This window comes from Sinohyriopsis cumingii, chromosome 13 (genome assembly GCF_028554795.1).
Source record: "Sinohyriopsis cumingii isolate HCF-2022 chromosome 13, ASM2855479v2, whole genome shotgun sequence".
Taxonomy (NCBI): Eukaryota; Metazoa; Mollusca; class Bivalvia; order Unionida; family Unionidae; genus Sinohyriopsis; species Sinohyriopsis cumingii.
Window position 1 is genome coordinate 20,247,726 of NC_142973.1, and position 13,708 is coordinate 20,261,433.

At 32.9% G+C, this 13,708-nt stretch overlaps 1 protein-coding gene across 3 annotated transcripts in view; it reads left to right on the top strand.

Moving 5' to 3' along the window:
- LOC149785019 (sperm-specific sodium:proton exchanger-like) overlaps positions 1-13,708 on the top strand; it is a 196,698-nt gene that overhangs the window by 167,231 nt on the left and 15,759 nt on the right. For all 3 annotated transcript variants that reach the window (XM_089978712.1, XM_089978713.1, XM_089978714.1), the window contains 3 exons: positions 2,525-2,607; positions 6,905-7,087; positions 8,902-8,925. In XM_089978712.1, coding sequence (XP_089834838.1) covers positions 2,525-2,607; positions 6,905-7,087; positions 8,902-8,925 — 290 coding nt within the window. The remainder of the gene's footprint in view (positions 1-2,524; positions 2,608-6,904; positions 7,088-8,901; positions 8,926-13,708) is intronic.

Sequence of the window (13,708 nt, forward strand, 5' to 3'; positions counted from 1 at the left end):
TCATGGACTTATTCTCATATAATTTGTCATGGACTTATTCTCATATAATTTGTCATGGACATACTCTCATATAATTTGTCATGGACATACTCTCATATAATTTGTCATGGACATACTCTCATATAATTTGTCATGGACTTATTCTCACATAATTTGTCATGGACTTATTCTCACATAATTTGTCATGGACATACTCTCATATAATTTGTCATGGACATACTCTCATATAATTTGTCATGGACTTATTCTCATATAATTTGTCATGGACATACTCTCATATAATTTGTCATGGACATACTCTCATATAATTTGTCATGGACATACTCTCATATAATTTGTCATGGACATACTCTCATATAATTTGTCATGGACTTATTCTCACATAATTTGTCATGGACATACTCTCATATAATTTGTCATGGACATACTCTCATATAATTTGTCATGGACATACTCTCATATAATTTGTCATGGACTTATTCTCACATAATTTGTCATGGACATACTCTCATATAATTTGTCAGTAATGTTTTGTAAGGCATTGTTACAAATATTTCATTGTGTATTTCAGTAATTAACAAGTGAACAGTTTAATTCACACACAAGTGTTGCTTAGCAGATTTAAACAGCATAAGGACAAAATTTGATTGACTGTGCAATTGCTCATGATGTGCATGGGATTTCAGTGCTGGTCCTAGTGGTTGCACCCACACAAAGCACATGGTTACTTTTTAAGACTGCGGAATAGGCTGTTCTTTGACCAGTTTTTTTAGATTTAATAAAACTGAAGTTTTTACTTCTGATGCAACTGAAAGTAAGATTTGAAATTGTTAGATCTGTGCTTTAGACAGATTGTGGTCTGTATATTGGATTGATTTTATTTTTTAAGTTCAAGTGTTTGCTTTTCCTGCCCTAATAGTAACTCATATTTCAAAGTGCATCTTTTGACACAGAATTTATGATTGATCACACTTGAGAATCATGGTTTGTTGCATATATCAACTGGTCAGTGTGACCTATTTTCAGTGATTTAGTTGAAATCATTTTAAAGCACTTTCTTGCACCTGCTCACCAATAACTTTTTTAAGTTGGGCATGCAATAAAAATTCTCAAATTTAACATTCATGAAAAATACTGATCCTCTTGAAGAAAAACAATTTTAAATTTATAATTTTAATAACTTATCATTCTTTACATCCAATTTTATATTTACTGAAATATATAGCAAATTTATTATTCTATCAAATACTATAAATTTCATTTGTTGTTTGTACTGAAATTTTATTTATTCTCTAAAGATATGAAATATTTATATGAAACAGGATATAATATTCAAGCAATAATATATTAACAATTTTTTTCACTGTTTGATTTAAGGATGATCATAGATGTATTATGTAAAGATCTTATTTCACTGTAACATAGATTAATCACAGATTCAGGCTACTGTGAAGCATAGCTAATTACATTGGAGACCACTTTGACATTTGGATTGCCAAGTAATTAGTCTTGTTCATCGGACTCTTGCATGTCTCTGTAAAAGCTTTGCCAATCAAACAGCCAGTAAAATGATTTTGATCGATGTTACAGGTGGAAAGAGCTATGGTAAATGTTAGTAGAAGTGAAACTACAAAGACATCTCTCCCTTTCTAAAAATAATATGTAGACATATTTTATGTAATCATTCAAACCAAAATAATAATAAAAAAATTAAAATGGATATAATTTCCGACCAATCTTAATAAATGATACATGTCTTAATCAGCAACAAAAAAAGGTCCTTGTGTGGGTAAAATATGGCCTTATTTTATTATTACAGTGATGTGGACATCACTTCATTTCATCAGCTAATGAAATTGCTTTACACATTGTTTAAAAGTCTATCTGTTCTGGTTATGAGAAAATTTCATTTTTGTTTTACCAGACTCTTATATGGTCAAAGATCTCATGCAGCCATGTGAGGCTCCAATTTTACCCAATAACAGCAATTTAAAAATCAGTTAACTAAATATATTTTTCTTTTTCTGCATTTCTTTTTTTCATTACTTTAGCATTCCACACATATTCTGTATCATGACCTATATTTAAAAATACAGGCTTAATTAGTTGTACTCTGTACTTTACTGTACCATTTAATTTTTCATGTACCATTTTTCATGTTTCAATTGTTTGTACAGAAAACATTTTTTATAAATTTTGCAAAGGTTTGTACTTGAAAGAATGAACTGAATAATTACATTATTTGCATAAAAGGGACACAAAAGTGTTAGAAATATTTAGAAAATATCAAATACCATATATACTCACTTATAAGTCAAGTCCAACTGCAAACTGCACAGACCCAAATCTGCCATCACATAATGTGCCAGCAGATCAGGACTGTGCATTTTGTTACTAGTAATCAGTAGAACAAACAACATAGAGCCTGATCGGCAGGTTGTATTATGCTATGGCAGATTGGGATCTTTGTTGTTTGCAGTTTACCTAGACTTACAAGTGAGTATACTGATATTTTTAATTACAGGCCAGGCAGTGAATCCATTTACTGAGGAGCTGTTTGAAGGACCTTGCTATGTTCCTTGGACAGTCTTCAAGTTAGACATCTTGGTAAGCTAGACTCCTTCTTAATCTGATGAAGAGGGGGAAAGAGCATAGGATTCAATAATCCTGGATGGGTATTCATCAAAGTGTAAATTTGACCTAATCACTCATAAAGTAAATAATCCTGGATGGGCATTCATCAAAGTGTAAATTTGACCTAATCACTCACAAAGTAAATAATCCTGGATAGGTATTTATTGAAGTGTAAATTTGACCTAATCACTCACAAAGTAAATAATCCTGGATGGGCATTCATCAAAGTGTAAATTTTACCTAATCACTCACAAAGTAAATAATCCTGGATAGGTATTTATTGAAGTGTAAATTTGACCTAATCACTCACAAAGTAAATAATCCTGGATAGGTATTTATTGAAGTGTAAATTTGACCTAATCACTCACAAAGTAAATAATCCTGGATGGGCATTCATCAAAGTGTAAATTTGACCTAATCACTCACAAAGTAAATAATCCTGGATAGGTATTTATTGAAGTGTAAATTTGACCTAATCACTCACAAAGTAAATAATCCTGGATAGGTATTTATTGAAGTGTAAATTTGACCTAATCACTCACAAAGTAAATAATCCTGGATGGGTATTTATTGAAGTGTAAATTTGACCTAATCACTCACAAAGTAAATAATCTTGGATGGGTATTTATTGAAGTGTAAATTTGACCTAATCACTCACAAAGTAAATAATCCTGGATGGGTATTTATTGAAATGTAAATTTGACCTAATCACTCACAAAGTAAATAATCCTGGATGGGTATTTATTGAAGTGTAAATTTGATCTAATCACTCACAAAGTAAATAATCTTGGAAGGGTATTTATTGAAGTGTAAATTTGACCTAATCACTCACAAAGTAAAAAATCCTGGATGGGTATTTATTGAAGTGTAAATTTGACCTAATCACTCACAAAGTAAATAATCCTGGATGGGTATTTATTGAAGTGTAAATTTGACCTAATCACTCACAAAGTAATTAATCCTGGATGGGTATTTATTGAAGTGTAAATTTGACCTAATCACTCACAAAGTAAATAATCCTGGATGGGCATTCATCAAAGTGTAAATTTGACCTAATCACTCACAAAGTAAATAATCCTGGATAGGTATTTATTGAAGTGTAAATTTGACCTAATCACTCACAAAGTAAATAATCCTGGATGGGCATTCATCAAAGTGTAAATTTGACCTAATCACTCACAAAGTAAATAATCCTGGATAGGTATTTATTGAAGTGTAAATTTGACCTAATCACTCATAAAGTAAATAATCCTGGATAGGTATTTATTGAAGTGTAAATTTGACCTAATCACTCACAAAGTAAATAATCCTGGATAGGTATTTATTGAAGTGTAAATTTGACCTAATCACTCACAAAGTAAATAATCCTGGATGGGTATTTATTGAAGTGTAAATTTGACCTAATCACTCACAAAGTAAATAATCCTGGATGGGTATTTATTGAAGTGTAAATTTGACCTAATCACTCACAAAGTAAATAATCTTGGATGGGTATTTATTGAAGTGTAAATTTGACCTAATCACTCACAAAGTAAATAATCCTGGATGGGTATTTATTGAAATGTAAATTTGACCTAATCACTCACAAAGTAAATAATCCTGGATGGGTATTTATTGAAGTGTAAATTTGATCTAATCACTCACAAAGTAAATAATCTTGGAAGGGTATTTATTGAAGTGTAAATTTGACCTAATCACTCACAAAGTAAAAAATCCTGGATGGGTATTTATTGAAGTGTAAATTTGACCTAATCACTCACAAAGTAAATAATCCTGGATGGGTATTTATTGAAGTGTAAATTTGACCTAATCACTCACAAAGTAAATAATCCTGGATGGGTATTTATTGAAGTGTGAATTTGACCTAATGACTCACAAAGTAAATAATCCTGGATGGGTATTTATTGAAATGTAAATTTGACCTAATCACTCACAAAGTAAATAATCCTGGATAGGTATTTATTGAAGTGTAAATTTGACCTAATCACTCACAAAGTAAATAATCCTGGATGGGTATTTATTGAAGTGTAAATTTGACCTAATTAATCACAAAGAAAATAAAGTAGAAAGGAATAACAACAATAAAATTGTAATAGCTTCATGAATGACAATGGGCTGATTGATCTGCAAACTCAGTTTTGGAGCAAAAGTTCAGCAATTTATAAAAGTATATTGGCTTGTAAAACCTGCAATATGGTTTGTTTGCTTACATAAGTGAGAGTGGGAGTGAATAAAAGACTGCAATTACTGGTTTGAAATTCTTAGTGGAAATTTATTGATCTGGGACTGCAGAATTTGATCTGAAGTCCTGGAGTGGGCAGGTGGTGGTGATTGTTGAAAGGAGTTTATTCAGACAAAACTTGACAAAAAGTACACATGTAGTCAGTTTTGGAACCAAAACTTAAGTCTTCATGAATTTACCAGTGTGTGAAATATTCCAGATCAGTATAAACTGTCTGTTTTTTTACAGCCAATCATAGCAGAAAATGCATTCCATTCCAAAAAATGGGAACCATTCCATCTTATTTATCAATACAAATATCAGTTATTATTCATCATCGTAATCTTCTTAAAATACTAATTATAAATTGACCCATGATTTTCAGATGATTTTGGCCATGAAATAGATTGATTGAAAGACAATAATAAGTGCAAGTTCATGTTTGCATAGTTGATTTGTGTTGATAAAGCATTAACATCAAATATGCTAGACAGAGGTGTTTATTACTTCTGTATTACCTATAAATCCTTCATTAACATGAAAATATTATGTCCACCTCCTCTCCCCTTACCCCAGTGAAATGGTCAGTCCCAAATGTGATGTATGTTCATTTTTCTAAAGAGACAAGCAAATCATGTGGTCAAATTGCATCACAGTTCTGACAATGTTATGGTCAACAAGAATAACTCAGTTCTAATCAGGATTCACTCAGAGAATCCAGCAGGGAAGTTGGAACAACAGTATAATCCAGTCTTTAGTGAGTACAAAGATGAACACTAATGACACTTTCAAACCACCTAACCAACTACTGAGAGCAGCAAAGACTGCATCTATCATATATTTTTCTATCCATTGAGTTCAAACATGGAAACGTGGGGTAATATTTTGTAATGTCATTCTGATTGTGATTATGTGAATGTTCACAAATATGTATATGTCTATGGTGATGATATTTGACAATGCTTAGTCTACCAACTATTGTTTTCTTGATAAATGTATTAGGTTCTTTTAAAAAACAGACTAGTTATTGTTTAATTCAGATTTGAATTTCCAGTCAGTATCTTTATGAAAAGATAGCTTGTTCTCATTTAGATGACATCACTTTTGGGGGTCACCTGCATTGACCCCACTTACGATCTCAAAACATAATTTTTGAGTCTCCAAAAAACCCAACACTGTGAATATTGCAGGTATGTAAGTTCTGTCACTGCTTTTACAAGGGACATTGTTGTCTGCCATTTTCAAATGTGTTTTTCTAAACAAAAGCATTAAAATAATTTAAAATTAATGTGACTTTGTAACAAGACACTTTCAAGTGAAAATTCTCACAGAAATTATATTTAGTCAGCTTTTTTATTGCAGAGTAATTTAAGCTGAGAGCTCACTGTAAAATGGTACTTGGGACATTAAAAGTTGATGTCCTGGCAAGATTTAAATGAGAGTATATCAAGTTTTTCTGTATTTTATGGTCTATTCTATAATGCAGGATTGAAGGATTCATGTTAATTACTAATACATGGCTCTAATGAATCAATGTAATGAGTAAGCATTGTGCATCATATTTTTTCAAGTCCTACCTAGAATTCATGTTAAATACTAATACATGGCTCTAATGAATCAGTATAATGAGTAAACATTTTTTTCAAGTCCTACCTTTATGTCTTCTTCCTATCCTGTTTATATTCAGACAATTCCTCCCTTTTTTTGAAATGAAGTGGAGAATCCTTGCCTCCATGCAAACAAATGTTCTATTCTAGAATAGACCCAGGTACTTTTTGGACTATTTTGTACAGTTTAAATTTAATGGAGAATCCTCCACCCAACAAATGTTCCATTCTAGAAAAGACCCAGGTACTTTTTGGATTATTTTTATTCAGTTTAGATGTTTCTTTACATATGACTTTTCTCAACATATATTACTTTGATATTTTCAAAAATATTTAAAGCTTGCCTTTCTATTTTTCTCTAGCACCTGTGCATTTTAAGCAAAACATCACAAACATGTCATGTCCAAAATCTTTGATTTTTTTTAAACTCATATATTGGCAGCCAAACCAGAAGCCAAAGTGTGTAATTCTGGTGATTCCTAGTGAGCTGGGTCAACCTGTGCACTCCCACAGCAAAGTCTCGCATGAGGACCAGCGAGGTCATGGGGCATTCATAAACACCATAAGCAAGTTGTGCCTACGCCATGCCTCTCAGCATCGTCTTAACTTGGAGTCAAAATGGAGGGTAAGTGCTGTCAAAGCCCATTTAAAAGTTGCATCTAAAGGCAAACAATGGAAACCAAATCTGTTGTTGTTGTTGTATAATGTGCCAACATGTTATGGTCTGTATTGTTTATCTACTGATCAGTCAGTCCAAAGAAGCTGCTTAGACCCAATATATCTACTGTCATTTTATGCAATGGCTGGTCAGGGTCGATATAGTTTGCAGTTGCTTGTGACTTATCAAGAAGTACACAAGGTAATACATTTATGCATAGTGTTGGTAAATGTTTAATGCATGCCCACCAGTTTTTAACAATGTAGACCCAGATCTGTGGTAATGCACTGGCCAGTTAGGCTCTCTGCTGTTCATTCTATCTATAGTTAAAACCAGCATCATACATCCTGATCTTCAAATGCTGGGTGCAACTTCAGATCTTGGTCTGTGCTGTTTACAGCTGGACATAACTCATTACTGTATCTATCCCATAATAAGTCTTGCTTGATGATAAGCCCAGTGCTGATTATTACAAAATGTTGTCACCTATTTACTAATTATATATCTGTCTAATAATAAGCCAACCCTCTACTTTTTGATTGAATTATTAGACTGGCCATCTGGTATTGCATCACAGAAATACTGTATACACAAATAATCATTGTACAGTTAGATGTGAATCTGAAAATCTTTTAGTCATTATTTTTTTCAAAAGGAAGAAAACTCAAATTTTCAGCGACATTACTCATGCTCTCTGCTTATCTTAATATGGGGTAACACTTGGATAGAAACGGCACTTATTGCAATAACATTTTATATTGGGTACTTAAAGTTATCTCCCTTGGAGTGAAATGGCATGGGTTGCAATGGCACATTTTATAGAATTAGAATCAAATTATGATTAGTTTTGCTTTGTTAGTGTAACTCTGTAGCAGTCAATAAGTTCTACTGGATAATTTATTTAAACTCCTTACATTCCATTCACATAATATTCCAGTTGTTTCATTGCTCCTTTCCTTCTAACTGCTATTCCCATGCATGTTAAAGGTTTTAATACAATTAGGTTTCAGATAGCTAATATTTGTCATATCATTCACATTTATGGGGCTAGACTTAAGAAAAGATATATCATTTAAAATCACCACAAAGATTTGAGTATGTTATTATTATTTCATCACATTTCAGTTACTGCTGAATAACTCTAAAAAGTATTTAAGGTTAAAAATACATTGCACAATGTTTGAATATACAAGATGCACTCAGGTTAGGGCAGTAGTTTAACTGATTTGAGGTAGATTTCCCTATCTTCAAATTAGGGTTAAAAAAAGTTTCCTGGATCATTATTAGGATGAATACAAGTAGACAAATTTTAAGGACTTTTTGGTGTTTTATCTCCTGTATTAAATGACAAAAATGGAAATGTGAGTGAAGAAACTGATTTTGTAATGTGAATGTTTGTAATCTTATTGTTCCTTGAAAATATTTTCTGAAATTTTGTTTTTCATTCATTTATTATTAGAAATTTGACAAAATATCTTTGATATCAAAAGTATGTTAAAGTATATATTGGATCTCAGGAGATGGATGCATGGATACATGGTTGGATGAATGGATACATGAACAGTTGGTTGGTTGGTTGGTTGGATGGATGGATGGATCCACAATATTTCATGATGGAAAACTATAAGAAATGCTGCTTTGTTGGTATAAAATTATATCTAGTTTTCTAGGAGTTTTGTGGTTCTATTCTGCATGATTTGATATTCAGACAATAATTTTAAATGATTATTTTGAAAACATGACCACATATATGAATATCAAAATTAACAAATATATTACAGCAAAGACTCAATGAAATGCGACCGGTAAGAATTCATGTTGCTATGTTGCTTATAGTTGTAAGATGTAAAACATTTGTTTATCGAAGTACATATATATCTATATGTACATATATATCTATATGTACTTCCACAGTTGTGCCATGTTCAGGTACTTTTGGCTGCAAGCAGAATACTTCTGACAGTTATGTGTGGTGCCCCAGTGTTTACTGCCATATTTATCATACATTAAATGATATGTTTATGACTGAGCCATCATTATTCTGAACTAAAAATCATATAATCTAGACTAATGGAGAGCATGCTTGATATTATGTTTTCTCCTAATTTTTTTTATAGTACCCAGTTTTTGGGACAAAATCCATGTTGACACCTAAATGCCAATGATTTGTTCTGGGTGGCTTCTCCTGTAATGTAGTAGTTTCCATAGCAACTGAAATGGAAAACCTATTCTCAGCTCCTTTTCCAGAACCCATTTTGATCAAAATTTGCAGTACACTGGCTCTAGAAAAATTATGTTCTACATGGCTCCCATAGCTTCCATATGGTGAAATTGGAAGGGAAAGGGGGAGGGGCATTTAAAAATGTAAGTAAACATTTGGTTAATACATACATAACCTAAACACAGAAAATCATCAACATTTAGTAATTTTACTTTGAAAACAAATAGCATCATTTTTAGAATCTGCTGTAAAAACTTTCGTACAATATGTTAGCAAAGAGAGAAATTCATCACTTTAAGCCATGAAAGTTTCCTTTTTGCAGAAACTACCTGAGGTAGTAAAAAAACAAACAAATGTGTATGGTTGCCAAGTGGAAAACTGTTCTTGTGGTATTTTAACACAACGGAAAGGCTGCAAATAACTGTCAGAAGTATAATTATTTGTTGCTAGCTCAGTAGGTTTATTTTTATGGCTTGTATCCAGGCTCAGAGAATAGACAGGTTTTGGTTCCAGATTTATTTCCTGTGTAAAAACGTCCACTGTACTGTTTAGGACAACTTTCATAGCAATAGTGTTAATGAGAAAACTCAGTTTGCATCACATCATGTCACATCTGATATGCTAAGGACTTGAAATAACTTTTAAGTTCCAGCCATATCTGAATTGGAGGCATATAGAGTTATCCATGTCAGTCTGTCATATCCCATCCTGTCCTGTCACATCATGTCTTGTTAAGTTATATCATGTCATGTCACATCTGTTGCAAATTTCATCTTTTGCTCAACAATTTCTGAAGGAATTCATGGATTTAAAGCTATACTGTTTTACTGTTGTACTGGGTCAAGTTGGATTTTACCATTTTGCTCCTGTTCAATTAAGAACTTTGCAATTTAAATGCAGTATAGTTGTAGAGGCATTTACTTCGTATTGACTAATGTCTAGCTTGTTTAGCTCATCTGGCCATAAGATGAAGTGAGATTATGCTTTGACCATGTGTTTTGGTGAGTGTTGGCAATTGTGCATTGTTTGTCATAAGTTTCTATAAAAATTGGGACTTGGTGAGTGGTTCCCTTTGCATTGGTGTGGTTTCCATAGCAATCAAGATGGAAAAACATTTTTGATTTCTCCAGAATGGATCAGCCAATTTGGATTACTGGTAAGCTTGATAGGAATGTTTCTTAGAACTTGCTCTGTAAAAATTGTGTCCACAGTGGCTCTCCTACCAACTGTGTGCCTTGTTAGTAAACAATTCAAAATCCTAAATTCAGCTTCTTTAGTAGGTCTGGGCCATTTTGATCAAACTTGATAGGATTGTTTTGAAGACATGCTCTAACAAAATAGTGTCTGGGGGATATCACTTGACAATGGTGACTAACTTAGCAATCATAAGGAAAACCTATTTTCAAAATCGTCTTAGCTCAGCCAGTTTTGAAAAGATTTTGTATCTATGTTTCTTGGCACATGCTCTATCAAAATGTTTTCTTGGGTGGCACCATAGCAAGGGTAAGACTTCATTAGCAATAAGGTGGAAACCCTGTTTTCAACCAACTTGTTCTTCAGAACTGCAGGTCCAATTTCAATCAAACTTTATAAGAATGCTTGCTGGGACATGATGTCTCAAAATGATATCTAGGGTGGCTCCTTTACCAAGTTTGGCTCCCCTAACAACCATAATGGAAAATCTATTTTCAACTGTTCTAGACTAGATGAGCCAGTTTAGATGAAACTTTAAAGGAATGTTTGCTTGGGTATGCTCTGTCAAAATAGTATCTTGTGTGGCTTCCCTAGCAATGTTTTAGGTTCCATAGCAAATAAAATTATCAACATCTTCTCCAGAATGCACTATCCAAGTTATGTTCAGGGTGATTCCCAAGCATTGGTGTGACTCCCTTTAGCAACCAGGTAGAAAACCTGTTTTTAACATCTCTAGAGTGGCTGAGCCAGTTTTGATCAAACCAGTTAAAAATCTTTTAATGTTTCTTAAAACTTGCTCTATCAAGAATTTGCCCAACATTGTTCCTTCCATAACGGTGTGGTTTCAGTAGCAACCAAGGGAGACAATTGACAGATTATACTTATTACTCATAAGATACAGCTATTGTTACTATTAAATAAAGACTATCATAGAAGACTTTCTGTCCAAAGTTAGCTTATCATATCAGTCAATATGTCTGGCATGAACACCTTGCAGTCGTACAAAAGATGCCAATGTACCATCTAGTCCAGCTGCCTTTTTCTACCAGATAGTTGGAAATTATCCTGACATTTATCATTTTGACCAGTGTTGGATTTGTAATATTAGGTACACATGGACTTCTATTGTTTTTTTTCTTAACTTGGAAGGATGACCTAAAGCAGTGGTGGATGGTGTTTTCAAGGGAAGTAGTCATGGAAGCCTATGGTATCATATAAAGCTTGTCTATAATCAGACACCAATAAGATAATAAATTGTGCTATATTTTAGGACTGTCCAGGCTGCCAACACTGATATAGACAAGTTCCAGGCTATAGGATCCATATGTGGTTGATAACGAAACATTTTGGAACATTTGTACAAGTAGGATACATTATTTGGCTGACCGCTGGTTCCAATAATGAAAACCAAAGATATTTATATTTCCTAAAAAATGGAGAAATATAAAAAACAATGTTTGACTTTGTTTTGTGTTTGTTATTGGTATCAATAGTTTATTCAGCTATAGGTGAAATTAGTAACTCTTGCTGGCCTTGATATTTTAGTTATATAGTTATAATGTTGATAGCACTGATTCTTGGTTGCTATTTTGTTCTGGAAGATGTTTATCTCTAATGGAAATTAGAGCAATTTGACCTCAGTAATAGGCTCTAGTGGTATACATTCCAGAACCCCTTTTCAGCACCAAACTCAGAGTACAAGTTAAAGTCCCAAAACGTTGACAGTCTACAACTATGGTCGGAATATAAATTGGTCCATTGCTATAACATCCCTCAGTATACCCCTGCTTTTCTTTTACAAATGCTGGTATGGTCATGGATCATTTTGTTTCATCATTTCTACTGAATTTATTCAACTTTATTATATTTATTGGTTTATGAAAATCAATTTTATTGAGATTTCACATAATTAAATACCCAGTATTTGAATCTGAATTCACACTCAGGACACATTCTTGTTAAAGCATTCCTGATTAGAATGTCCCTTCCATATAACACATGTCCAGATTTTCTTGAATCCCTCTTTTAAACTGCTAAATTTTATTGACCTAGATGTAATCCATGTAATGTATATAGTCGCTTATAATTATAATCCAAATGCAAACAACATAGACCCAGGTGTGCCATTTCATCATGCACCAGTAGATCAGGGTCTGTATTGTTTGAGTTGTTTGACTCATTACTGTAAACAAACTAGATCTGCTGGTGCATTGTGCAATGGTAGATCTGGGTCTGTGCAGTTTGCATTTGAATCTGATGTGTGTGTGTGCATTTGTGCATGCATGTGTGTTTGTGTGTGTGCATGCGTGTGTGTGTATGATTTTAGACTTTGAGCTTGAACAGGAGTTTTGTAATCCACATGCTTCTACAATATGAGGCCTCATTTGGCATCTAAGCTTGAGAATTTTAATCCCCATGCTTCTGCAATAGGAGGCCTGATTTGGCATCAAAGCTTGAGTATTGTAATCCACATGCTTCTGCAATATGAGGCCTGATTTGGCATCAAAGCTTGAGTATTGTAATCCACATGCTTCTGCAATATGAGGCCTGATTTGGCATCAAAGCTTGAGTGTTGGAATCCAAATGCTTCTAGAACATGATGCCTTTTTTGTCATCAAAATTGTATTGTATTCAAAATGTTTCTAGAATATGGGGCTTCATCTGACAGTTAAGCTTGTAGTCCTTATTATTGGGTTTATGATGTCTCAACCATGGCCAAAATTGAGACCATCTGGCATCACATGAAAGAAATACTTAAACTAAAGAATAGATCATTGTATTCTATTTCAGACCTTATTGTCTTTATGGACACTCTGTATATTTGGATACGAGTACTAACAATTTGCAGTTGACTACAGATCCATTTACTGTAAAGTGTCATGTAATGATGACATTAACAGATCACAGTAACTTTATTTTGATATTCCAAATATGACAAATAATGTTACTGTTTGTGTGTCACTCTTATTAGAAGTCGGTTACACTCTTTTACAAATTCTTTTTTTATTGTTTTTGTATTTTATTCTTTCTTTTTCTTGTACAAATTTTCCTGACAACTTGTTTATTATGACTTTAGTATTCAGATTAAAATAGATATATAGATGTCTGGAAGGAATTCAGTGCTATCTCTTTATATATATATATATATATATATATATATATATATATATATA